The sequence below is a fragment of the Mus caroli genome, unplaced genomic scaffold (assembly GCF_978045245.1).
Source record: "Mus caroli unplaced genomic scaffold, Mus_caroli_1 scaffold_2, whole genome shotgun sequence".
Classification (NCBI taxonomy): domain Eukaryota; kingdom Metazoa; phylum Chordata; class Mammalia; order Rodentia; family Muridae; genus Mus; species Mus caroli.
In genome coordinates this window covers 111,927,092-111,953,436 of record NW_028227257.1, presented here as the reverse complement: position 1 = coordinate 111,953,436, position 26,345 = coordinate 111,927,092, and the positions used below count along the sequence as shown (strand labels likewise).

General features: G+C 38.5%; 1 protein-coding gene across 1 annotated transcript in view; it reads left to right on the top strand.

Moving 5' to 3' along the window:
* The window catches only part of LOC110289830 (uncharacterized), a 153,161-nt gene that overhangs the window by 28,188 nt on the left and 98,628 nt on the right, over nucleotides 1-26,345 (top strand). Inside the window, exons 14-20 of the mRNA XM_085834804.1 lie at nucleotides 1,282-1,322; nucleotides 1,413-1,485; nucleotides 2,439-2,512; nucleotides 2,940-3,015; nucleotides 5,574-5,644; nucleotides 15,551-15,647; nucleotides 17,809-17,882. Coding sequence (XP_085690930.1) covers nucleotides 1,282-1,322; nucleotides 1,413-1,485; nucleotides 2,439-2,512; nucleotides 2,940-3,015; nucleotides 5,574-5,644; nucleotides 15,551-15,647; nucleotides 17,809-17,882 — 506 coding nt within the window. The remainder of the gene's footprint in view (nucleotides 1-1,281; nucleotides 1,323-1,412; nucleotides 1,486-2,438; nucleotides 2,513-2,939; nucleotides 3,016-5,573; nucleotides 5,645-15,550; nucleotides 15,648-17,808; nucleotides 17,883-26,345) is intronic.

Here is a 26,345-nt window from a genome sequence, read left to right as displayed (position 1 = left end):
TCATGCATCAAACCCAGAAACTCAGTATCTATAGCAGGATAGTGTGATGGAAGCAGAATTAAGTGCTAGTATTTTAGGGAGGTAATCATTTCAACTCTTCTCATAACACAATGATATTAAATTCTTCACTCCATCACAAGGACCCTTGTTATGCAGGTGATATCATCACTAATAGAAATCTGTGACTGGTTTCATACTAATGAAACAGATATAGACAAAATGGAGCAAAGACCAATGTGAAAATTGTGCATATATAAATTATTAAGTAGATATGTGATGAGAAAGAAAATACATTCCCTGAATCGCACAATTTGGGGTTGTACTTCATATTCCATGGATTTGATCTGTTTAAAAGGGTATAAACACCTCCTCAATTCTTTTTTTTTTTTTTTTTTTTTTGGTTTTTTGAGACAGGGTTTCTCTTTATAGCTCTGGCTGTCCTGGAGCTCATTTTGTAGACCAGGCTGGCCTCGAACTGAGAAATCCGCCTGCCTCTGCCTCCCGAGTGCTGGGATTAAAGGCGTGCGCCACCATGCCCGGCTCACCTCCTCAATTCTAATGTTCTGTTTCAATGACAAAATCAAAGACCCACGAATTCCAGTGCTTGGTTTATGTACTTATCTGGATGAGGTTGACCTAGAAACCTTAAGGTCCCCCGTCTAGGGGAAAATGTAACTATATCGGCACACTGTGTGTTTTGAATTAAAGTAGTAATAAAGGTGCATAACGAAGCACTCCAAGTTCATGAAAATTTTCATGGATATAATATCAGTCTATATTTCTGAAATACAAGTCTCATCATCTCTTTATTCTTCCTGAATTACAAGGAATTACAAGGAATATCATGAAAAATTTATTATAAGAGAATGGATGCTTCTAATATATAGTAATAGAAACCCAGGCTTAGTCTGTTTCCATCACTTGTGCAGGGCAATACCCCCTCTGTGTGCTATTTCATCCTCTGATTACAGACCCCATTCCTCTTCACTTCTCAGCATATTCAAATTAGTATATTTGCCTTTTCCTACGTTATGCTCATTAAAGCCATCATCTGACTCTGAAAGTCATGCTTTTAAGTTAGTCAAGACTTTATTATGACTTCTATCAGTTTGTTTTTCTCACCTGGAATAAGGAACAGAGACAAGCAATTATCCCCAAAGACCAAAACCCAAGCCATTTCAATGCCCTGACTTAACTGCTAAGGTTCAGATCTTTATGAGTTTGGTATGATCAACAGTTTCCTTTGCATGGTTTTTACATAACTCATTATATAACTTTTAGTATTTTCAGATTTTTCAAAGGAAAGTCCTACTCAGCTCAAGGTAATAAATGTTATATTGTTCTGTGTATAATTAATTGAGTGTTCTATGTAAAAGATACTCATTGACATATTTCCCTTCCTATCTACACAGCTTTCCTTTAAAAGGAAAAGTTCATTTCTAAAGAGAGCAGTGGCAAAGAGGCAGGAAAGGCCGTGGGAATCAGGTGATTTGCTGTATTATTTATTGTGGTGAGAAGTAGTATAAAAGATGTGAAATGTTTATTGAATTCTCATCACTCTCCAAAATTTGCTCACCAAAATCTGAAGAAACATTTACATGTCCTTGTGGACATTGGCGTTTGAATAAATGGCATGGAAAAGTCTGGGAGCGGGGGAGTCTTTAAAATGTAAACTTGTGCAGATAGTTTGATATGTGTGACTCCTCATCCTAGATTCTACAGAGCTTGAAATCTGTACCAGTTGAGAAACCTCATTGGTTGGTGATTAAGGGTGTTACTTTTTCAAAGTTTAGAGCTAGTCATTGGAGAAGTGGCTACCACTGAGACTCCCTGTGTTTTCTGATACTAAGGAGATTTTAATCAAATTCACTCAGCCTTTGGAATTCAGGCCTATCCTGAAGAATGGAACTATTGCTCGGTGTGTGTGTTAAAGTCACATTTTCTTTCCTCCTGGGTTTCATAGCCAGTTGAAAGTATGCACTCAATCTTTCTCCTATTTACTTCACTATGGTCTTCAATATCTGTGCTGATTCACAGTTAAGGTCCACTGCTATAGATCATATGATCCAATATATGTATGATAAGGTCACATGCTAAAATATAGCATAATCTATATATGTGATTATTTCCTATTAAATAATCATTTGTGTATAATTAAGGATTGCCAATTATTTGTTGTGGATGATACATAAGCCACAGAGCCAAGTACTTGCCCAGGACAAGCTCTACCCTTTCATGTATTTTAGTATACATGTAAGACTTTTATAACTACAACTATATTTTATAGAACTTTATTTTCAATTTGTCAGTTAAGATAAATAAGTGCAATTAGATGGAAAGCTTTTAATTTTAAACAATTTAAAACTTATCTATTGATATTTGTAGAATTTCATGTGACCTACCATTTCATTATATTTTATATATTTATATATTACCAGCAGAACCTGACAAAGAATTGACATTAACAGAAGAGCAAAGAAACCATGCACTTAGGGGAAGGTCTGAGTCACTGGTATGTAATACTAAACTAAAGGTCTTGCTTGTTACTGGGATTTTTACAAGGTAACAGTCAGATAAAATCGCAAGCCATACTGACCTATAGAACAATTGTTCACTATTTAGTATTTAGTTAAATAAATATTTTATCTCACTATGATTGTCACTAAGATATTGACAAGAATTCAGAAATAAACTTTGTTTTTCCTTAGTTGAAAATATTTTTTCTGAAAATGATCTATACTCTATGTGCATACAGCTCAAAAGGGTTAATATAACAAAGAAGTCTAAGGAGTAAGCATTTGAACATTGGCATGAAATTAAAATGAATAAGGAAATCTTTAGAAAAATATAGTAACAACCAATTGGCTCCTTACAAGTTATTGGAAATTACGTGTAACTAGAATTTTAACTTCAGCAACCTGCCATTGATTTGTACTCAGCAAAAGGAAGATGTTCAGCATCTAACTGGAGCTGGAGATCAAAGAAGAGAAAGTCAGACAAGATACACAATAGGAGGTATGAACGATATTTTATATATAGTCCTCAGATGGAGTATCTATTTAAATGAGCTGGAACAACATGCCAGTAGACAGAGCGCCTACGTTGTTTTTATTTTGTCAAGCTTAAGAGACATTGAATTGTGGCAAGCTTAGGGTGTAATTCAATGTTAAAACTATAACAGCTGATTTATTAGATCATCTACAGGTCGTGTAATATTTGAGGATTCTGAGGGATAATAATCACGTGCAGGGAAAACGGGAAACTGAATGATGGGGAAATAACGGGGTACATGGGGTGATCAAAATCCACTTTAGGAATGCGTGGTTTGAATGTGAAATGATCGTTGTTTGTACACTTGTTCCTCATTGTTGCAGCAGAAGGTTGTCGACTCAGTGTGGGTGGGGCCCTCCTGTAGAGTGTGTTAGTTGGGCTGGGCAAGAGTTTTGATAGAATTTCAAGTAAGGTCCTGAACACACAATATCCATGTTTATGTATGTACACTCACTCCCTGGCCTGCCCCTCTGTTCTTACAGAGCTCTTCATACTTGAAAGGGGCTAACTGAAATAGAATTCCTCAATGGGTCCTAATGATATAGATATGATATAAATGAATCCTAGTCAGTGACATTTAATACATCATTTACTTATAATAATCAGAGTGATATCTTCCAGGTTTTCCCATTAATACATCCATTGATACAGTAATGACTAATTATATACTAACTAGATATTGATAGTTTCGAATCCTAAAATGATTCCTAGTTCAAGACTAATCTTACTATAAACTTTTGTCTTAAACAAAATCACCCAGAGACACATATAAGTATACCCTGCTGTCAGCCTTTCCGCTACAGTGTTACATTGATCTACATCTAGTACTGTTATGACCATAGGGCATTTTAAAATATTTATCACTAATCATTTAAATGTTATTTATGATGTCTAAATGACAAACACCTGTTCAGACACTGACCTTTGTATTTCTGTGTCTTGTTTTTTCTCTCATATTTCCAAATAGATGGTTTTGTTCCCCAATAATTCATATGTTTTAGCATGACTATTATCTTTCACCCAAATTTCTTATCTTAACAATTCCCACCCTTCTATGTACCTAACATCAAAGTTTTGACTAAGTCCAGGCTCACCTTTTGGAAGGCCTGCCTTCATGCCTTTGCTGAAAATCTATGCACATCAATCCTTAGCATTTAATAGAGTTAGTAAATTATTCATTAAGATAAATTATGACTGTTTTTAAAATATTATTTTAAAATCTCTTCCTGCAATTCATCATCTCAAAATCTACAAATTCAACATTTTTTACAGTTAATAAATATACCGTAGGAAAACAGATAATTGTAAAGTACTCTAAAATAGAGGTGGCTACTTTTCTAGAAAGATGGGTAATCAATGAAAGCTAAACAGAACTGGTTGAACTTTCTCAGAAGCAAACAGTAAAGTAAGGTAGAAAAGTTTTAAATTACATGTGAGGGGTAGTTTTGTCAACTCAACATCACCAAAATCCACCTGGGAAGAGTTTCAATGAGAATTGGCTAGGTCAGGTTTGCATGTGAGTGTTTCTGATGGGAGGACTTGCCCACTGTAGGGGGCATAATCCCCTAGAAATGGTTCTGAGCTACATTCAAGAGTGGATAAATGAAGTTGAGTCCAAGCATACATGCATTGATTCTAAGCCAGTGGCTTCAAGTCCCTGCCACTCTGACTTCCATGCAGTGAGGACAGTAACCAGTAATTGGGAGCCAAGGAGCATCACAGTACAAAACACAGTATTCCAATCTGTGATTCCAAAAATCACAGATTTCTAAAAACATAAAAGTCTAATCTAAACTCTATTTAAAAAACTGATGCCCAGGAAGCAGGAGTGGGTAGGTTGGGGAGCAGGGCAGGGGGAGGGGATAAGACGCATTGGGGATAGCATTTGAAATGTAAATGAAGAAAATATTTAATAAAAAAACTGATGTAAGATTTCTTTTTGCCAATGTATTAATCAAAACACCAAGAAGTAGAAACCAAGACAATATACACGTGTTCACAGTCACTGCACAAAGACTAATGGATGACGAACGTGGACATTGTGTCCCAACTCTTCTCTTAGGAGACTGAGAACAGTGCACACTGTGAATCTGAACACAATCGTATTCTAAAATACTATGTGTATGGGTTTTTTCACTCATGTTCACTTGAAGGGTTTATGGATGAAACTTTAAATTATTCACTATCACTGAACTTTGTACAGTCTGCTATCAGTCCACAGATACACATTAATCTTGAATAATTATAAGGATCTTATAAAGTAAGTAATCTCAACTAAACATAGAGGCTCCTCAAATCCACAAACTGGGAATGAGTGTGATTGAATTATAATTATGGAATTCTCAGAGAATAAGTGAAAATATTGTTAAAACATGAACATATAACTAAGCAGTAAACACGGCTAATTTAGTTTTACATAACACTGTCATTTTATCTATGTATTAGTCTCTTGGAGTAACAAGACTTACAGAATGAAACTGCCCTGTTCTTACTGTTACTTAAATGTTTGTCTTCACCTGTAGTTCTATGCAAAGAAGTGACAATCAAAAAAAGACATAGGAGACATAAAAGTCAGAAAAGTTTTCAGCCATTGGTAAGTAAATATCTAAATTGTTTTGTATAACCAGACAACACAAACAAAGAAAATTTCTTTTAATGTACCCTGCAGAATAATTGTTCACTTCTTATTTCATTTAAAAAGCATTTTACAGCCAGGTAGTGGTGTCACACACCTCCCCCCCCCAATGGTATTAGATATTTTCTTCATTTACATTTCAAATGCTATCCCAAAAGATCCCTATACCCTCCCCCCTCCCTGCTCCCCTACCCACTCACTCCCACTTCTTGGCCCTTACATTCCCCTGTACTGGGGCATATAAAGTTTGCAAGACCAAGGGGCCTCTCTTCCCAATGATGGCCGAGTAGGTCATCTTCTGCTACATATGCAGCTAGAGACATGAGCTCTGGGGATACTGGTTAGTTAATATTGTTGTTCCACCTATAGGGTTGCAGACCCCTTCAGCTATTGGGTACATTCTCTAGCTCCTATATTGGGGGCCATGTGTTCCATCCTGTATTGGCTAGTTTTGTGTCAACTTGACACAGCTGGAGTTATCACAGAGAAAGGAGCTTCAGTTGAGGAAATGCCTCCATGAGATACAACTGTCAGGCATTTTCTCAATTAGTGATCAAGGGGGAAAGGCCCCTTGTGGGCTGGTAGTCTTGGTTCTATAAGAGAGCAGGCTGAGCAAGCCAGGCAAGGCAAGCTAGTAAGGAACATCCCTCCATGGCCTCTGCATCAGCTCCTGCTTCCTGACCTGCTTGAGTTCCAGTCCTGCATCCTTTGGTGATGAACAGCAGTATGGAAATGTAAGCTGAATAAACCCTTTCTTCCCCAACTTGCTTCTTGGTCATGATGTTTGTGCAGGAATAGAAACCCTGACTAAGACAAATTGGTACCAGCAGAGTGGGGTATTCCTGTGACAACCTGACCATGTTTTGGGGAGGACTGTGGAACTTTGGGCCAGAAGATCCATTCGGTATTAAGAGCTCTGTCGAATGTTGTGTAGGAGCTTGGTAGATAATGCTTAGAACAGTGCAGAAGATGGAGGCCTGGTTTGTGAAATTTCAGAGGGAAAATTAAAGACTCTTTTCAGGGCCATTGCTATTTTTGATTGTGAAGATTCTGTGGTTCTGGTTAGCTGAAAAATCAGCTGTGATTAACAAGATACCAGAACTACTAAAGCAAAAACTTGGCATTACTGGGACTATTGATGCTGGTTAGCTGGAGCTAAGAAATTAGCGGTGATTAAGAAGAGACCAGCATCATTGAGGTGACATCTTCTGGAAAGTGTTTTCTGAAAGCACAAAGAGGCTGTGTTCCAGAGATAGCCAAGGTTGTACTCCTGCTGCAGTGGGACTTGGTAATATGTAAGGGTCACCGAGGTGGTACTGGTTTTGAAGGCATGAAGGGGTCATGAAGAACAGCTGAGGCTTGATACTGTTAGAGGCCATGGAAGGCCATTGGTGAAGGTGCAGCCGCAGTTGCAATTGAAGGCCCAGGACTGAAGGGGTCATGCAGTGTTTTGGAGATGCCAGTACCATGAGATGACCACCAAGAGCAGCAGCAGCAGTGGAGTACAGGCATCTGGAGCCTAGAGGACGATGCGTGTGCTACAAAGGGCATGACTGGAGAAGTGACCTAATTCCTTGGAGGAGCCCAGAAGATTGTGAGTTGGATCCCAGACATTGGAAGGTTGGACATTGATTTTTGCTTTTGATTGTGACTGTGCCCTGATATTTTCCCTCTTGAAGGAAGAAACTATTTTAGTGGAGCCCACAGTTAAGAGACTTTTAATTGTAAAAAGACTTTGGACTTTTAAAAGAGATGGATATTTTAAAGAGATTGAATTTTTAAGAATATGTAAAGACTGTGGGACATTTAAAGTTATTTAGACCTTGGGGATGAATAAGAACGTAAGGGTTGAGGCTTACTAGTGATGTGTTTGTGTGACAAGTTGACAAGGGGTCAATTGTATTGGCTAGTTTTGTGTCAATTTGACACAGGGGGAGTTATCACAAAGAAAGGAGCTTCAGTTGAGGAAATGCCTCCATGAGATACAACTGTCAGGCATTTTCTCAATTAGTGATCAAGGGGGAAAGGCCCCTTGTGGGTGGGACCATCTCTGGGCTGGTAGTCTTGGTTCTATAAGAGAGCAGGCTGAGCAAGCCAGGCAAGGCAAGCTAGTAAGGAACATCCCTCCATGGCCTCTGCATCACCTCCTGCTTCCTGACCTGCTTGAGTTCCAGTCCTGCATCCTTTGGTGATGAACAGCAGTATGGAAATGTAAGCTGAATAAACCCTTTCTTCCCCAACTTGCTTCTTGGTCATGATGTTTGTGCAGGAATAGAAACCCTGACTAAGACACATCCTACAGATGACTGTGAGCATCCACTTCTGTATTTGCCAGGCATTAGTAAAGCCTCACAGGAGACAGCTATATCAGGGTGCCTTAAGCAACATCGTGCTGGCATATGCAATAGTGTCTGCATTTGGTGGCTGATTATGGGATGGACCCCAGGGTGCGGCAGTCTCTGGATGGTCCATCCTTTTTTCTTAGCTCTAAACTTTTTCTCTGCAACTCCTTCCATGGGTATTTTATTCCCTATTCTAGGGAGGAATAAAGTATCCATAAGTTGGCCTTTCTTCTTGATTTTCTTGTGTTTTGGAAGTTGTATCTTGGGTATTCTAGGTTTCTGGGCTAATATTCAATTATCAGTGAGTGCATATCAAGTGACTTCTTTTGTGATTGGGTTGCCTCACTCAGAATGATATCCTCCAGAGACATCCATTTGCCCAAGAATTTCATAAATTCACTGTTTTTAATAGCTGAGTAGTACCCCATTGTGTAAATGTACCACATTTTCTGTATCCATTCCTCTGTTGAGGGACATCTGGGTTCTTTCCAGCTTCTGGCTATTATTATAAATAAGGCTGCTATGAACATAATGGGGCAGGTGTCCTTACCAGTTGGGACATCTTCTGGATATATGCCCAGGAGAGGTATTGCTGGATTCTCCGGTAGTACTATGTCCAGTTTTCTGAGGATCTGCCAGACTGATTTCCAGAGTGGTTGTACAAGCTTGCAATCCCACCAGCAATGGAGGAGTGTTCCTTTTTCTCCAAATCCTTGATAGTATCTGCCCTCACCTGAATTTTTGATTCTAGCCATTTTGACTGGTGTGATGTGGAATCTCAGGGTTGTTTTGATTTGCATTTCCCTGATGATTAAGGATGCTGAACATTGTTTCAGGTGCTTCTCTGCCATTCCTCAGGTGAGAATTCTTTGTTTAGCTCTGAGCCCCATTTTTTAATGGGGTTAATTGATTTTCTGGAGTCCACCTTCTTGAGTTCATTATATATATTAGATATTAGTCCCCTATCTGATTTAGGATTGGTAAAGATCCTTTCCCAATCTGTTGGTGGTCTTTTTGTCTTATTGACAGTGTCTTTTGCCTTACAGAAGCTTTGCAATTTTATGAGGTCCCATTTGTTGATTCTCGATCTTACAGCACAAGCCATTGCTGTTCTATTCAGGAATTTTTCCCCTGTGCCCACACCTTCGAGGCTTTTCCCCACTTCCTCCTCTATGTGGTTTTATGTGGAGTTCCTTGATCCATTTAGATTTGACCTTAGTACAAGGAGATAGGAATGGATCAATTTGCATTCTTCTACATGATAACCGCCAGTTGTGCCAGTACCATTTGTTGAAAATGCTGTCCTTTTTCAACTGGATTGTTTTAGCTCCCTTGTCAAAGATCAAGTGACCATAGGTGTGTGGGTTCATTTCTGGGTCTTCAATTCTATTCCATTGGTCTACTTGTCTGTCACTATACCAGGACCATGCAGTTTTTATTACAATTGCTCTGTAATACAGCTTTAGGTCCAGCATGGTGATTCCACCAGAGGTTCTTTTATCATTGAGAAGAGTTTTTGCTATACTTGTATTTTTGTTATTCCAGATGAATTTTCAGATTGCCCTTTCTAATTCCTTGAAGAATTGAATTGGAATTTTGATGGGGATTGCATTGAATCTGTAGATTGATTGTCGAAAGATAGCCATTTTCATTATATTGATCCTACCAATCCATGAGCATGGGAGATCTTTCCATCTTCTGAGATCTTCTTCAATTTCTTTCTTCAGAGACTTGAAGTTCTTATCATAGAGATCTTTCACTTCCTTAGTTAGAGTCACGCCAAGGTATTTTATATTATTTGTGACTACTGAGAAGGATGTTGTTTCCCTAATTTCTTTCTCAGCCTGTTTATCCTTTGAGTAGAGAAAGGACATTGACTTGTTTGAGTTAATTTTATATCCAGCTACTTCATTGAAGCTGTTTATCAGGTTTAGGAGTTCTCTGGTGGAATATTTAGGGTCACTTATATATACTATCATATCATCTGCAAAAAGTGATATTTTGACTTCTTCTTTTCCAATTTGTATCCCCTTGATCTCCTTTTGTTGTCGAATTGCTCTGGCTAGAACTTCAAGTACTATGTTGAATAGGTAGGGAGAAAGTGGGCAGCTTTGTCTAGTCCCTGAGTTTAGTGGGATTGCTTCCAGCTTTTTACTATTTACTTTGATGTTGGTTACTGGTTTTCTGTAGATGGGTTTTATCATGTTTAGGTATGGGCCTTGAATTCCTGATCTTTCTAAGACTTTTAATCATGAATGGGTGTTACATTTTGTCAAATGTTTTCTCCATATCTAAAGAGATGATCATGTGTTTTTTGTCTTTGACTTTGTTTATATACTGGATTATGTTGATGGATTTCCCTATATTAAACCATCCCTGCATCCCTGGGATGAAGCCTACTTGGTCATGATGGATGATTGTTTTGATGTGTTCTTGGATTCGGTTTGCAAGGATTTTATTGAGTATTTTTGCATCAATATTCATAAGGGAAATTGGTCTGAAGTTCTCTTTCTTTGTCGCATCTTTGTGTGGTTTAAGTATCAGAGTAATTGTGGCTTCATTGAATGAATTGGGTAGAGTACCTTCTGTTTCTATTTTGTGGAATAGTTTGAGTAGAGTTGGAATTAGGTCTTTTTTAAGGGTCTGATAGAACTCTGCACTAAACCCATCTGGTCCTGGGCTTTTTTTGGTTGGGAGACTATTAATGACTGCTTCTATTTCTTTTGCGGAAATTGGACTGTTAAGATCGTTAATCTGATCCTGATTTAACTCTGGTACCTGGTATCTGTCTAGGAAGTTGTCCATTTCTTCCAGGTTTTCCAGTTTTTTTTTTTTTTTTTTTTTTGAGTATAGCCTTTTGTAGTAGGAGCTGATGATGTTTTGGATTTCCTCTGGTTCTCTTCCTGTTCTGTCTCCTTTTTCATTTCTGATTTTGTTAATTAATATACTGTCCCTGTGCCCTCTACTTAGTCTGGCTAAGGGTTTGCTATCATGTTGATTTTCTCCAAGAACCAGCTCCTGGTTTGTTTGATTCTTTTAATAGTTCTTTTTTTTTCCACTTGGTTGATTTCAGCCCTAAGTTTGATTATTGCCTGATGTCTACTCCTCTTGGGTGAATTTCCTTCCTTTAGTTCTAGAGTTCCTAGATGTGCTGTCAGACTGCTAGTGTATGCTCTCTCTCCAGTTTCTTTTTGGAGGCACTCAGGGCTATGAGTTTTCCTCTTAAAAATGCTTTCATTGTGTCCCATAAGTTTGGGTATGTTGTGGTTTCATTTTCATTAAACGCTAAAAATTCTAATCTCTTTATTTCTTCCTTGGCCAAGTTATCATTGAGTAGAGTGTTGTTCAGCTTCCATGTGAATGTTGACTTTCTATTTATGTTGTTATTGAAGATCAGCCTTAGTCTGTGGTGATCTGATAGGATGCATGGGATAATTTCAATATTTTTGTGTCTGTTGAGGCCTGTTTTGTGACCAATTATATGGTTAATTTTGGAGAAGCTACCATGAGGTGCTAAGAAGAAGGTATATCCTTTTGTTTTAGGATAAAATATTCTGTAGATATCTGTTAAATCCATTTGTTTCATAATATCTGTTAGTTTCAATGTGTCTCTGTTTAGTTTCTGTTTCCAGGATCTATCCATTGATGAGAGTGGGGTGTTGAAGTCTCCCACTATTATTGTGTGAGGTGCATTGTGTGCTTTGAGTTTATTAAAGTTTCTTTAATGAATGTGGCTGCCCTTGCATTTGGAGCATAGATATTTAGAATTGAGAGTTCATCTTGGTTGATTTTACCTTTAATGAGTATGAAGTGCCCCTCCTTGTCTTTTTTGATAACTTTGGGTTGAAAGTCGATTTTATTAGATATTAAAATGGCTACTCCAGCTTGTTTCTTCAGACCTTTTGCTTGGAAAATTGTTTTCCAGCCTTTTTCTCTGAGGTAGTGTCTGTCTTTATCCCTGAGGTGGGTTTCCTGTAAGCAGCAAAATGTTGGGTCATGTTTGTGTAGCCAGTTTGTTAGTCTATGTCTTTTTATTGGGAAATTGAGTCCATTGATTTTTAAGAGAAATCAAAGAAAAGTAATTAGTGTTTCCTGTCATTTTTGTTGTTAAAGTTGGGAATCTGTTCTTGTGGCTATCCTCTTTTAGTTTTGTTAAAGGATTACTTTCTTGCTTTTTCTAGGGTATAATTTCCATCCTTGTGTTGGTGTTTTCCCTTTATTATCCTTTGAAGAAGGGCTGGATTCGTGGAAAGATGTTGTGTGAATTTGCTTTTGTCATAGAATACTTTGGTTTCTCTATCTATGGTAATTGAGAGTTTTGCTGGGTACAGTAGCCGGGGCTGGCATTTGTGTTCTCTTAGGGTCTGTATAACATCTGTCCAGGACTTCTGGCTTTCATAGTCTCTGGTGAAAAGTCTGGTGTAATTCTAATAGGCCTCCTTTATATGTTACTTGATCATTTTCTCTTACTGCTTTTAATATTCTTTCTTTGCTTTGTGCATTTGTTTTCTGATTATTATGTGTCGGGAGGAATTTCTTTTCTGGTCCAGTCTATTTGGAGTTCTGTAGGCTTCTTGTATGTTCATAGGCATCTCTTTCTTTAGGTATGGGAAGTTTTCTTCTATAATTTGGTTGAAGATATTTGCTGGACCTTTAAGTTGAAAATCTTCATTTTTCATCTACTACTATTATCTGTAGGTTTGGTCTTCTCATTGTGTCCTGTATTTCCTGGATGTTTTGAGTTGGGATCTTTTTGTATTTTGCATTTTCTTTGATTGTTGTATCCATGTTCCCTATGGAATTCTCTTATATTCTCTCTTCCATCTCTTGTAGTCTGTTTCTGATGCTCACATCTATGGTTCCTGATTTCTTTCCTAGGGTTTCTATCTCCAGTGTTGTCTCTCTTTGGGTTTTCTTCATTGTTTCTACTTCCATTTTTAGATATTGGATGGTTTTGTTCAATTCCATTGCCTGTTTAGTTGTGTTTTCCTGTAATTTTTAAGGGAATTTTGTGTTTCTTCTACCTGTTTAGCAATGTTTGCCTGTAGTTCTTTAAGGACTTCTACCTGTTTAGCAGTGTTCTCCTGTAATTCCTTCAGGGATTTTTGTCTTTCCTCTTTAAGCGCTTCTACTTGTTTAGCAGTATTCTCCTGTAATTCCTTGAGAAATTTTTTTGCTTCCTTTTTAAGGGCTTCTACCTGTTTAGCAGTATTCTGTATTTCTTTAAGTGAGTTATTAATGCCCTTCTTAAGATCTTCTACCACCATAATGAGATATGATTTTAAATCCATGTCTTGCTTTTCGGGTGTGTTGGGTTATCCAGGACTTGTTGTGGTGGGTGTACTGGGTTCTGACGATGCCCAATGTTCTTGGTTTTTGTTAGTAAGATTCTTACATTTGCCTTTCACTATCTGAAAATCTCTGGTGTTAATGTTCAAGCTGTCTCTGGTTGGAGCTTGATCCTCCTATGATTCTTTTAGCCTCTGTCAGCACTCCTGGGAGTTCAACTCTCTCCTGAGTTCCAGTGGTCAGAGCACTCTCTGCAGGCAAGCTCTCCTCTTTCATGGCACCTGATCCACCTCCTGAGTTCTGGGGTCAGAACTCTCCCTGTGGGCTGACTCTCCTCTGGCAAGGAATGTGCCCAGGGGTCTGGGTCTCAATTCTGCCTCCTGGCTGAGGATGAAGGCCCGATGGGACCCTAACCAAGAAGCTCTGTTGCTTCTATAGCTTATGTGCCCTCAGGTGATTAGGAGGTCCTGGGTGTGCTGGGGGTTCCTGCGGTGTGGAGAGTCTTCTGGTGCCCTAGATGCCCTCGGCGGAGTTCATGCAGAAGATGGCAGGGCTGGCCCCAACCTGAATGTATCCCAGCCTCTGGTCAGGCGGGGTTCCTTTGTCCCTGTTCCTCCTGGCACAAGACCCTCCACCATTCTTTGGAGCTGATGTTGCGTTCCACTCACCCGTGATCCTGAGGTGATCCAGAGGTCCTGCGGTGCGGAGAGCACTCTGGAGCCCTTAGTGACCTCAGCTGGGTTCAGAAGGAAGTTGGGGGGTGGGGAGGTGGCCATGTCACAAACCTTTAACCCTAGCACTCATGAGGCAGAGGCAGGCAGATCTCAGTGCCTTTGAGGCCAGCCTACTCTACAAAGTGAGTTCCAGGATAGCTAGGGCTCTGTTACACAGATAAACCCCATCTCAAAATACCGAAACCACAACCAACCAACCAACCAAACAAACAAACAAAAAGCCCCAACAACAGAAAAACTTCATGTATAACAAACTAAACATCATCTTTATTGTGTAATTAAATACCTTTCAGAAGTTTGCCTAGGCTTTTTTCTGTATAAACTCTATAGTATGTTAATTAGTTCACTTTATTGTGCTGTTTGGTGAGTGCAACCAAGTGTTCCTGCTACTTCACCTATGTCCCCCACTTCCTTCAAAGCAATGAATTAATTGTCTTAACATTGATATTCTTGCATCAATTCTTCTAATAAAATCTAGCTTTGATTTTCAACTTTTAAGTTACTTCTCCACTGTCCTGAGAGTGGCACAGTGTACTTTATATCCTCAGGTATTTTCCTTGTCAGTAACTTGTATTTGTTTTGTGTAGGGGGCATCCCTTTCTTTGTTGTTATCAGTACCAAGTGACTTTTATTGACTAGGCATAAGAAACTAGCAAAAGTTGCTTCTGAATACACAATGCTTCCTTGGTTTTGCATAGTATATAGTATATATTCATTGAGTACAGTGAACACATATTAAATTCTAGTTAAAGAAAGGTTGTATTGTGCTGTATTACAAGGTCATGTTGGGTGTCCGTTATTCTGTGTTACTCAGGTTAGCTTCAGTTTCTCCATCTAAAATAAATTTAGACTCCTACCATAGGAATTTAATATGTCATGTGGTTGTTATTGTAAGTTTTATAATAACACTAAGAAGGCCATCCTATTTTAATGTATGTCTAGGCTACTTTAACCTACATATATGTCACAACACATACATTTTGTTTTTATAATTTTTGTGGTAATAAGATTAGAATCCAACAACTCCTCAGTTTTAGTTAATAAAATTCCCCCAGATGGAAATATTCATATGTGAGTTCCTTTTGTAATACACAAGAATTTAACACACTGTGACCTGATATAGTTTTGAAACAACAATAATAAATGAACAATGACATTTATTTTCATATTGGAAGGCTTTGTGTGTGTATATGTAGTATAAATTTCATATAAAATTAACAAATAGCTTTGATTATATCTCTACATGTGATGTTTCCTTGACAACTGTGACAATGTTTCTGATGGCCTCCCAGATTTGATTTTCCTTGTGAGTGGTATATGAGGCCAAAAGTGTGACTTGATTTAAGAAATATAATATGTATGAGATTCTCTATACCAGTGATGTGAAATACATATAGACTTCACAGATTTCTCAGTCTTGCTGCTTCTGCATTGAGATATTCAGACCATCTTGAATACAGATAGCTTTCTTCTGCAATTGATTTCTGTACTTTTAACAGGTTACTCGCAAGCCTAATCCACTGAATGAGGATATTGTTTGTTGTACTGGGATTGCAGGTCAAGAAAGAGAAAATGTAGTAAATGCAGAAATGAAAGGTAATAACACTATTTTATGTATAGAGACTTGAAGGATCACTTATGTATATCTGGAAATACTATGTACACTAGAAGACAACCTACATACCTTCTAACATTAACCAAGTTAAATGGTTATAAGAATTATGTCCAATCCACTCTCTACAAAAGTTCTGTACGCCACTGGAGTAGCTGAGTTATGAGGTAGATTAAATGTGTTATTATCTGAGAAGTATCAAAATGAAATGCAGCACATGGGAATGTGGTGGGAGAGGGAGGGTATAAAATAATGAGCTTTGTGATGGTTTGTATATGCCTGGCCCAGGGAGTGGCACTATTAGGAGGTGTGGCCTGTTGGAGTAGGTATGTCACTGTGGGTGTGAGCTATAAGACACTTACATTAGCTGTCTGGAAGTCAGTATTCTGCTAGGAGCCTTCAGACGAAGATATAGAACTCTCAGCTCCTCCTGCACCTTGCCTGCCTGAATGCTGCCATGTTCCTGCTTTGAGGATAATGGACTGAACCTCTGAACCTGTAAGCCAGCCCCAATTAAATAAGAGTTGCCTTGGTCATGGTGTCTGTTCACAGCAGTAAATCCCTAACTAAGACACCCTTCTTCAGAAGATGAATTAAATAACACTAGAAATACCTGCAAGCAGGTGGTCTTTGAAAGCATAACTGGGTCAGTGGAGCAGAGCATTATGTCTCCATTCCTACTACCATCACTATTTGGAAGGCCTTAAGTACTGTAGTACCCCATCACACAGAACTATGTTTTATTTTCATAAGGTAGCATAGCAGGTATGCTATACATTAGTAATAACAATGGATACTTTCCAACAAAGTTTCAGAGAGGCTAAAATAAGAGAACTGGAGAGAAGAAAAACCTCAGAATGAGCTATGAGTTTGTCAAGTACATTGTGATCAGTTTAAATAAATCCATTTGGAAATAAGTGATTTCTCTGCAGATTTAATGTATGGAACATGAGAGCGAGGGACAAGGCCTAGATATGGAAATGGTTAAGTGGGGGTTAGTAGATTTTAATGGGAGATTTCATGGTTATCATAGATTCTCAAATTTGTTGAAACCTCTTTTGGGGACCATATTGGATTGCCACTGCAGTTCAGTCAGTAGCTCTGGAATTTTCCATCTGTCCTTGTATTATCAAGAGGACATTGGTTAAACGAACATTCTTCAGGAGTGGCCGTCATATGTATGTGACAATATAATTAAAGAATAATAAGCTATGGATTTGAGAATGAGTGGAAGTACACTGGGAGGAATTAAAGGTGGGAGAAGAGTGTGGCAGAATGTTGTAAAAATCATCCAATATATGAAGATCTCAAAAATAAATTAAAAGGATGTATGCAAATATACTTTGCATGATTGTTTGAGATAGAAAAGAAATAAATAAAAGCAAACATTGATTTGAGTTGTGAGCATGTTTCTAAACAGCAGAAGAATTTCAAAAAGGTAGATAGTGAAAACTGTTTCTCATGAGAATCAGCATATTAATTCTCTGTGATACTGATTTATTCTGGTGTTCCACTTACATAGGTCTAGATACTACTGCTAAATTGGGAAGAGTCTAATATTCAGCATGGTTTATAAAGCCAGTATCAAGTTGAAAAGAGAAAATCATATACTAGGAGATGTTTTATATATTTATATATAGGTACTTTATAAATATCTATTTCAAGTTTCTTGTTATCTTTTTTAAATGTTTGTGTGTGTGTGTGTGTGTGTGTGTGTGTGTGTGTGTGGTTTTTTTTTTTACATGATTACAAGTATCTCCAAAAGAACTACATCTTCTGTGCTGGAGTCATGGCTCAGTTGTTGATAGCACTTGCTGCTCTTTCAGTGGACCAGAATCTGATCAAGTAGCTCATAATTCCCTTTATGTCTAGGATTAGGGATCTGGCTCCCTCTTTTGATCTATGAAGGAAATCACATTCTGGAACATGCCTATGAATACAGACACACGGATAAATAAATAGTAAAAGGAAAGCCTTCAAAAGTTGTATCTTCAACTAAAAAGTAAGAGTAGGCTTAAACAATGGTTGGAAGAATAAAAGGTCAATTTTTAAACTAAATTTAAACATTTTTATTTGTTTTATATATTTTCATTTTATGTATTATTTCACTATATTTTATTGTACTTAAATGCATGCATTTATCAGCAGTATCAAGCACTGAAGTGAAATTCACAGAAGAGCACAAAACAGAAAACAGTGTTGAAAGCACAGAGTCAATGGTATGGAAATATTTAATCTGAAGTCTTTAGTTCACAAAGCTTTGCTTTGTTTAACAAATTAGTAAAAGTAAATAAAACTACTTTGTTAGACTATCCTAGAAAGTAATTTATCAGTACTTAGCATTTATTTTTTGCTTATCTAGTTTTTATTTTGTTAATATTCCACTTCTTTCTTTTTTTCTTTTCTTTTTCTTTTTGTTCCATGATTTGTTTATTTTTTAAATTTTTTATTAGATATTTTCTTTATTTACATTTCAAATGTTATCACCTTTCCAGGTCTTCCCTCCAGAAACCTCCATCTCCCATACCCTCACCCCCTTCCTCTATGAGGGTGCTCTACCACCCACCCACCCACTCCCTCCTTCCAGTCCTGGCATTCCCCTACCCTGGGATATTGAACCCTCTCAGGCCCAAGGGCCACTCCTCCCTCTGATGTGCAACAAGGCCATCCTCTGCCACAAATGAGGCCAGATTCATGGGTCCCTCAAAGTGTACTCTTTGGCTGGTGGTCCAGTCCCCGGGAGCTCCAAGGGTCTGGCCAGTTGCCACTCCTCCATTGCTGGTACAACCACTCTGTAAAACAGTCTGGTGGTTCCTCAGAAAATTTGACATAGCTGAGGACCCAGGTATACCACTCCTGGGGATATACCCAGAAGAAGTTCCAACTTGTAATAAGGACACATGCTCCCCTATGTTCATAGCAGACTTATTTATAATAGCCAGAAGTTGGAAACAACCCAGATGTCTCTCAACAGAGGAATGGATACAGAAAATATGGTACATTTACACAATGGAATTCTACTCAGCTATTAAAAACAATGTTTTTATAGAGCTGCCTCCCTTTTGACTCTGTGGCAGACCTCTAATAGCCATAGATGTCTTCTATTCTTCCATTAGATGTAGAATACAGGCTCAAACAAGTAACTGCTGTGTTATTAAGATCAGACTGCAACCCTATAGGAGGAATAACAATATGAACTAACCAGTACCCCTAGAGCTTGTGTCTCTAGTTGCATATGGAGAAGAAGATGGCCTAGTCTGCCATCACTGGGAGGAGAGGCCCTTGGTCTTGTGAAGATTATATGCCCCAGTACAGGGGAATGCCTGGGCCAGAAAGCAGGAGTGGGTGGGTTGGGGAGCAGGGCAGTGGGGAGGTATAGGGGCCTTTTGGGAGGTGACAGCAGATGCTGGCGATGATGTGGAGAAAGAGGAACACTCCTCCTTTGTTAGTGGGATTGCAAGCTTGTACAACCTCTCTGGAAATCAGTCTGGTGGTTTCTCAGAAAATTGGACATAGTACTACCAGAGGATCCCACATACCACTCCTGGGCATATATCCAGAAGATTTCCCAACAGGAAAGAAGGACACATGCTCCACTATGTTCATAGCAGCCTTATTTATAATAGCCAGAAGTTGGAAAGAGCCAAGATGCCCCTCAACAGAGGAATGGATACAAAAATGTGGTACATTTACACAATGGAGTACTACTCAGCTATTAAAAAGAATGAATTTATGAAATTCCTAGGCAAATGGTTGGACCTGGAGGGCATCATCCTGAGTGAGGTAACACAATCACAAAAGAACTCAAATGATACGTACTCACTGATAAGTGGATATTTGTTGCGGCCCGCCCGCGGTCCACAACACGAACGGTTCACTGAGAATGGCAGTTCCCTGCAAAGAGAGGAATCTAGACGGGGCGGAAGAAACAATGGAGTCAAGACAAGACTCTGATCAAGACTCCGTTTAATATTTCCAGACACTCAGTTTATAAAGGAAGGGGGAGGGAACCCAATTTCCCGCCAAGTAACTCAGGGTCCAGTAGCAGGACGAACACGTGTGTGCCTCCAGGCAGCAAGGGCAGGTTCCAGCAGTGGGCGTGGCAGGACGAATGAGCCGGTAGCTCCACCCTTGAGCAGGCAGGTTCCAGGCTGGGGGAAAGGGAGGCCACATTTCCCCCCATTAGATAACAAAACAAAAATAAAAAAAAGGGGTGGCCTGTGGCAGAAAAATTATCTATGTTCAATAGTTCTGCCTGAGTTCCTAGGACTAAAGAAAAAACCTATTTCCGTGGGATTCCCTAACTATTCTAATGGTAAACTGTATCTGGCAGAGACTGTCTTAAAAGCACTGACTGAATACCAGCACTGGGCTGTAGGCTCTGACTTTATAATGCTAATTAGTGCTGAATAGGTAGCCACCTGTTTGCCTTTTAAGTAGGGCGTTGGAACCCTGGCTGAGTTTAGCTAAACAATTTTAGAATAACACTGAACTGATAATTATCCACAATTTTGGGTGACAGGCAGGGGAACAGTGAGAAGAGATTAAGACTGGCTGGCTCCTAGTACAAGGCCAATTGGCTTTTTTATTTTTTTGGGTGGGAGGCAGTGAAGGGCTTGCCCTTACGACAGCAAAGTCTCCAATCTCTCTCCCCCCTATTAATTAAGTTTAAATAGGCAATGCTTAACAGAGGTGATCAAATGATTTTCTCATCCGTAGATGAGTGGGCCTTTAACCTTGACTTGGGTGGACATTAGCCTGATTCCTCCCGTGAGCATTGTAACGACTCACATCTGTGGCTCTTGGTATCTTTTGGGGAGGGGAGGCAGAGCCTTAAGTATTTTTGGTTTTTAGCTGGAATCGGATACCAACCTCTTTCAAATCAGGTGTGTCGCACAGGGAACTCAGAAACGGTCAAACTGGACCTTCCCTCCGCAGTAATCTCCTGCGCCAAGCGGTACCCATACCGTATTCATATGATTATGAATCAGTATCGCAATTCTGAGTTATTGCGAGGTCTCTATATGAGACTTGTCAACCTCAGATTTAGCAAGGCCTAGACAAGAATTATGTCAGTATTAACACCATTAATTTTGGTTAAAATAGGAGCTGAAAGTCTTTCCTCTTCATCCCTGTTATTCCCAGTAGCCTGAGGAACTAAGGACACCTTGCAGTAACAGCAAGGGTGAAAAGCCAGAGGCCAGCTAAGGGACTAAGCCTATATCTATCAAAATAAGAACTAATCTTTGTAAATATATATGAAATTTCTACTTCCCTAGCTCTCCTGGTAAATCTAAATCTTATCTTAGACTGAAAAGCCACATGCTGGGATGTCCCTGGAAGGGAGATTAGCAGAACCACCTGTTTGCTCTTAGGGGCGGGGAACCGGAGAATGTAGATTGACCTGCTTGAGAGAAGGAAGAATACTAAACAATTAGAGTGTAGTAATGTAAATTTTCTGTTTGGAGAAGTCAAGGTACTTTATTTAGATGCAAATTGTAAAGCTAAAGTTAATCTCCGGCCTCTTGTAGGGGAATTGGCTCAGAGGAAACAGTGTTTTTTGAGAGCTTCCACTCCCAGCTCAAGAGAAATTTTAGTCTTTAGAATGATACTTACGAGAAGAGACAGAATCTGTGTTTACCTGACGAATTAATCTCTCTGGTAGACACCGTGCTTCATCTTCATCTCGTGAAAAAACACAAACCGAGCCTCTTCCCCAGATTAGAACTGGATCTGGACCCTTCCATTTATTAGTCAGGGCGTCCTTCCATTTTACCAATGCATAAGAATTAGAAGTAACTGGGTGCCAGTGGCGTTCCGCTGCAGACTGACCTTTAATGTCAGTTTGCAAAAAGTTTAGGACAAATAAGGTAAAGGCAAGGTGAGCCTTTGGTGACTTTGGGGAAAATGCTCTGAATTAACTTTACTAGGTAATTTAGAATATAGGAATCTCTAATAATTGAACTGAATATTAGACCAGTCTAAGATTGAGTTAGAATGGCTGGTCACACTGAAGAAGAGTGAAAAATCATTATGACTCTATTAAATGACTAATTTTACTAAGTCTGAATATACAGTCTCTGATGTACTATTGCCATAAAGTTAAAAGGCTAGAAGCTAGTCTAAACTGGAAAAATGACAAGCAAGGATGGATCTAAAACATGAATTTAATCTTTTAGTCCTTTTAATCAGGACACTGAGTTAACTTACCTGTCAGCTCAGCACACGAATTACCAATATGCTTCTGTAGAGTTCTGTGGAGAGAACTTGTTTTTTCCTTTTCTAATAAGGTAGCTGTTTTAGGATCAATCTATAAGCCAATAAGTAGATCCTTTTAAGATACTAAAAAGCATTTATTAAATTTGACATTTTAATCTCAAATTTTGAAAATAAAGGTATGTTTTAAATAGTGTGCATGGAAATGCACTAAATAGTATATATGGGGATACAATTTCTTTCTTTTGTCTTTTAAGAGGTTAAAGTTTAAAATTTTACAATATCTAACCTTTTGAATTAATAACTTTTTGGACAAAACATTTTAAATATTTGGCTGTAAAGGGGCAGTGACTAATTGCACTTTCAATTATTTTTCTTAAGGAACGGTTGTAACTAGAAAGCTTGAAAAGTTATTAAGAGTCACACGTGCATAATTTATTTATTTATTAACTAGAAATATGTATAAGCAATTGTAAATTTGAGAATTAATAGTATCTGAGGGACGAACAATTTTAAGTAATTATGAGCTCAGAGATATAGCATTGACTATTAATATATAAATTAAGGTTTGATTGTTCAGCATTTTAAAACACCATCTACAGCACACAACCAGATTATTTGTGCTGGAATAGGGGCAACTGTGTCTTAAGACTCCGCTCCACAGCAGCTAGTTGGGCCCACGTGGCCAACGATCGGCTGGGAGGATGAGAAAAATGACTTTACAATAATGTTTTTTCTAGCCAAAGAATTGTCTTGGGCACAACTAATTTTCAATTACCAATTAACAACAATTATAAAAGCTTTCTTTATTTTTTGTAAAACCTTTTGTAGTAAACTAAAACACCAAATAACAAAAGGATACTGTCTCTGAATCTTTTGGGTGAGAGCAAGGATTTAAGGTAAACTTCCCTTGAGAAGCATTAGTTAATAAAATACTTTTCACTTAGGAAACAATATATACTGAAAGATTAAAACTTTTGGCTTCTTGTAAAGAAGCAGAAACAATAAACATTTTTCTTACATAATGTAAAGCTATATTAGCCATACATAGAGGCAAAATTTTCTAGTGATTACCAGTTTACTAGAAGCAAAAATCTTTGAATTTAAGCATTATTTTAAACATCTGAATAGATCTGTAACACTGTTAAAAGGAAATTTTCTTGAATACAGGGAAAAACTTTTTTAGGCATTGTTTGCAAAACAAAAGAAAAGGCCACAAGCCGCTCTGGGACTGCCCAGAGCCCTGTATTGACTCAAAGGTAAAATACTTTTTAATTTGAGCATTAATCTTAAATTTGCAATCAAACTGCAAGCTGCAGTCAATGGAACAATGGCAGATTTAACCATAATTTTTAAGTTTTTGTGCAAGGTTAGGATAATATCTACAACTTTGGGAAAGCAAAACCTATGTTTAAAACAATTTATCACTGTTAAAATCAATATTAGAAGCATTACTATCATATTACGAAGTTTGGATATCAATTAATACCTATGAATACCTATTAAAGCAAGCTTTAACGCTTTAATAAAGAGGCATTGCTTTATATCTTATCTTAAATTTTACTATTTAGGATAGGAACCACATTAATCATTATCTAAACTAGAAATATCTTAAGAGACTCAGCCTCTGAAGCTTAATCTCAAACTTTAACTCGCTTCAGGGCCTCACCAACTTTTTCCCAGGTTCCACAATCTATCGTTTCTTCTTCTTTGAACCATGGACAACAGCTATCTATCTTATCTAAAAAATTTCTTACTAATTGTACTTCAAGCCTTACTCCTTTTTCCTTAAGCAACTCCTGAAAACTAAACACAATCGCCTGATCCATGATTTTGAACCCTTCTTTCTTCCACCTAAGCAGTTTTCTAAAAAACTGCGGCACACCGCCTGTCTCCGTATCTAGTTCCGATTTACGAACTGCTGACCCCAAGCAGAAACAGTGTTGGGTCAGCACTGCTTCAAACTTGTTCGTATCCTACCGCATCCTCAGCAACACTCTACAAAACTGAATTTTTTTAGGCTAGCGCTAGCATGTGTACCTGTCCGTTGCTCCGATGCTCCTCCGATACGAAGATTCTTTCCTTTCTTGTGGAGCTCCACACAGCAGTCGTTTCTCTTAACATCCCTCTGCCATTCTTCAGGTCCCAGTTCTGGCGCCAACTGTTGCGGCCCGCCCGCGGTCCACAACACGAACGGTTCACTGAGAATGGCAGTTCCCTGCAAAGAGAGGAATCTAGACGGGGCGGAAGAAACAATGGAGTCAAGACAAGACTCTGATCAAGACTCCGTTTAATATTTCCAGACACTCAGTTTATAAAGGAAGGGGGAGGGAACCCAATTTCCCGCCAAGTAACTCAGGGTCCAGTAGCAGGACGAACACGTGTGTGCCTCCAGGCAGCAAGGGCAGGTTCCAGCAGTGGGCGTGGCAGGACGAATGAGCCGGTAGCTCCACCCTTGAGCAGGCAGGTTCCAGGCTGGGGGAAAGGGAGGCCACAGATATTAGCCCAGAAACTTAGTATATCGAGATATAAGATACAATTTGCAAAACACATGAAACTGAAGAAGAATGAAGACCAAAGTGTGGACACTTTACCCCTTCTTAGAATTGGAAACAATCACCCATGGAAGGAGTTACAGAGACAAAGTTTGGAGCTGAGACAAAAAGATGGAACATAGAGACTGCCATATCCAGGGATCCATCCCATAATTAGCCTCAAAACGATGATACCATTGCATACACTAGCAAGCGTTTGCTGCAAGGACCCTGATATAGCTGTCTCCTGTGAGACTATGCCGGGGCCTAGCAAACACAGAAGTGGATGCTCACAGTCAGCTATTGGATGTATCACAGGGCTCCCAATGGAGGAGCTAGAGAAAGTATCCAAGGAGCTAAAGAGATCTGCAACCCTGTAGGTGCAACATTATGAACTAATCAGTACCCCAGAGCTCTTGACTCTAGCTGCATATGTATCAAAACATGGCCTAGTCGGCCATCACTGGAAAGAGAGGCCCATTGGACTTGCAAACTTTATATGCCCCAGGGGAATGCCAGGGCCAAAAAATGGGAATGGGTGGGTAGGGAAGTTGGGGGGAGGGTGTGGGGGACTTTTGGGATAGCATTGGAAATGTAATTGAGGAAAATACGTAATAAAAATTTTTTTAAAATGTAGAAATGAAGAGAATATCTAATAAAAATTATTTTTGAAAAGAAATTTAAAAAATCACTTAGTGTGCACTTTAAGCATGGCAGCATTTATTTTTCACATATAAAGGTGCCTTTCTGCTCTACCTCCATCTAAAGGACATACACCATCAAATCTTATGAACGTGTTTATACACTGTACTTATAGTATGAAGATTGTGAACGCCTCATACTGATCCACGTATCTGTATATATTGCATTTGCAGAAAAAAATTGATAGTTATGTGTATGCGTGATATTTGATAATTAGACTTGATATTCTCCATAAGATTATTTAAATGTTTGATTGTGAATATATACTGCTATTATTATCTGTCTAGTGTACAAAACACATTAAAAGTTTTATACTTCAGGTAATGCTTTTATCTATAGATATTCAGAGGTTGCTGAAAATGCAATCAGTCCAGACATGCTAATCAATATGAGGCATTCTGATGGTTTTTATTGCCCCCATATCTCCCTCCCAACCTTATGAGCCCCATTTTAAAAAGATTTAATTTTATTTTAAGTGTTTGAGTGTTTTGCCTGTATGTAGTGCCTGCAGAGGCCAGAAAAGAGGTCTAAACCATCGATAATTGGCATTAAGGGCAACTGGAACCCATCATGAGAGTGCCTGGACTCGAACCTGTCCTACAGGAACAGGAATTCTCTTAATTAGTGAGCCATCTTTCAAGCCCCCTCCTTTTTTATTGTTCATTACCAAGCACACATTAAGATGGTGATACTATTTTCTATCAGAATAAGAAGTGAGACTAAATGTTTTTGTGTGTTGCCATGGCAAAGCTACCAGGCTCCCATGTGTCTCGATCCTTGGTAGTGAAAGGCTTTTCCCACTGTACTCATTTGTGACTTAATTTATTAAAGCCTAGGGTGTAATAAGTGTGCTCTGGTGATTTTATTCATAAAATAGAGATGCATGCTAGAATTCTTCTCCCTGATGAGATATATTACTTCTATGTTTATATATGTGCAATATTGTTTTGAAACTTTAACATAAATAGTCTTAATTGTGTCTTTCCTGGTTATCATGTATTTGACACCTACCAATCTTTCTATGAAAGTGGTTATGGTGACCTTCTAGGCCTTCCCCTTTTTTTAATCAATGCCAATGAAATAAAACCTGGATTTAATATAGATAAGCTAAATCTTTTCCTATAGCAGGCAGTCATATGAAATCTTTCCTTAAATTCGTTTCTTTTTGCTTTTAAAATAAAAACTCCTATTTCTTATAAGTTTCTAAGACATTTGTGCAGCTCACTCTTT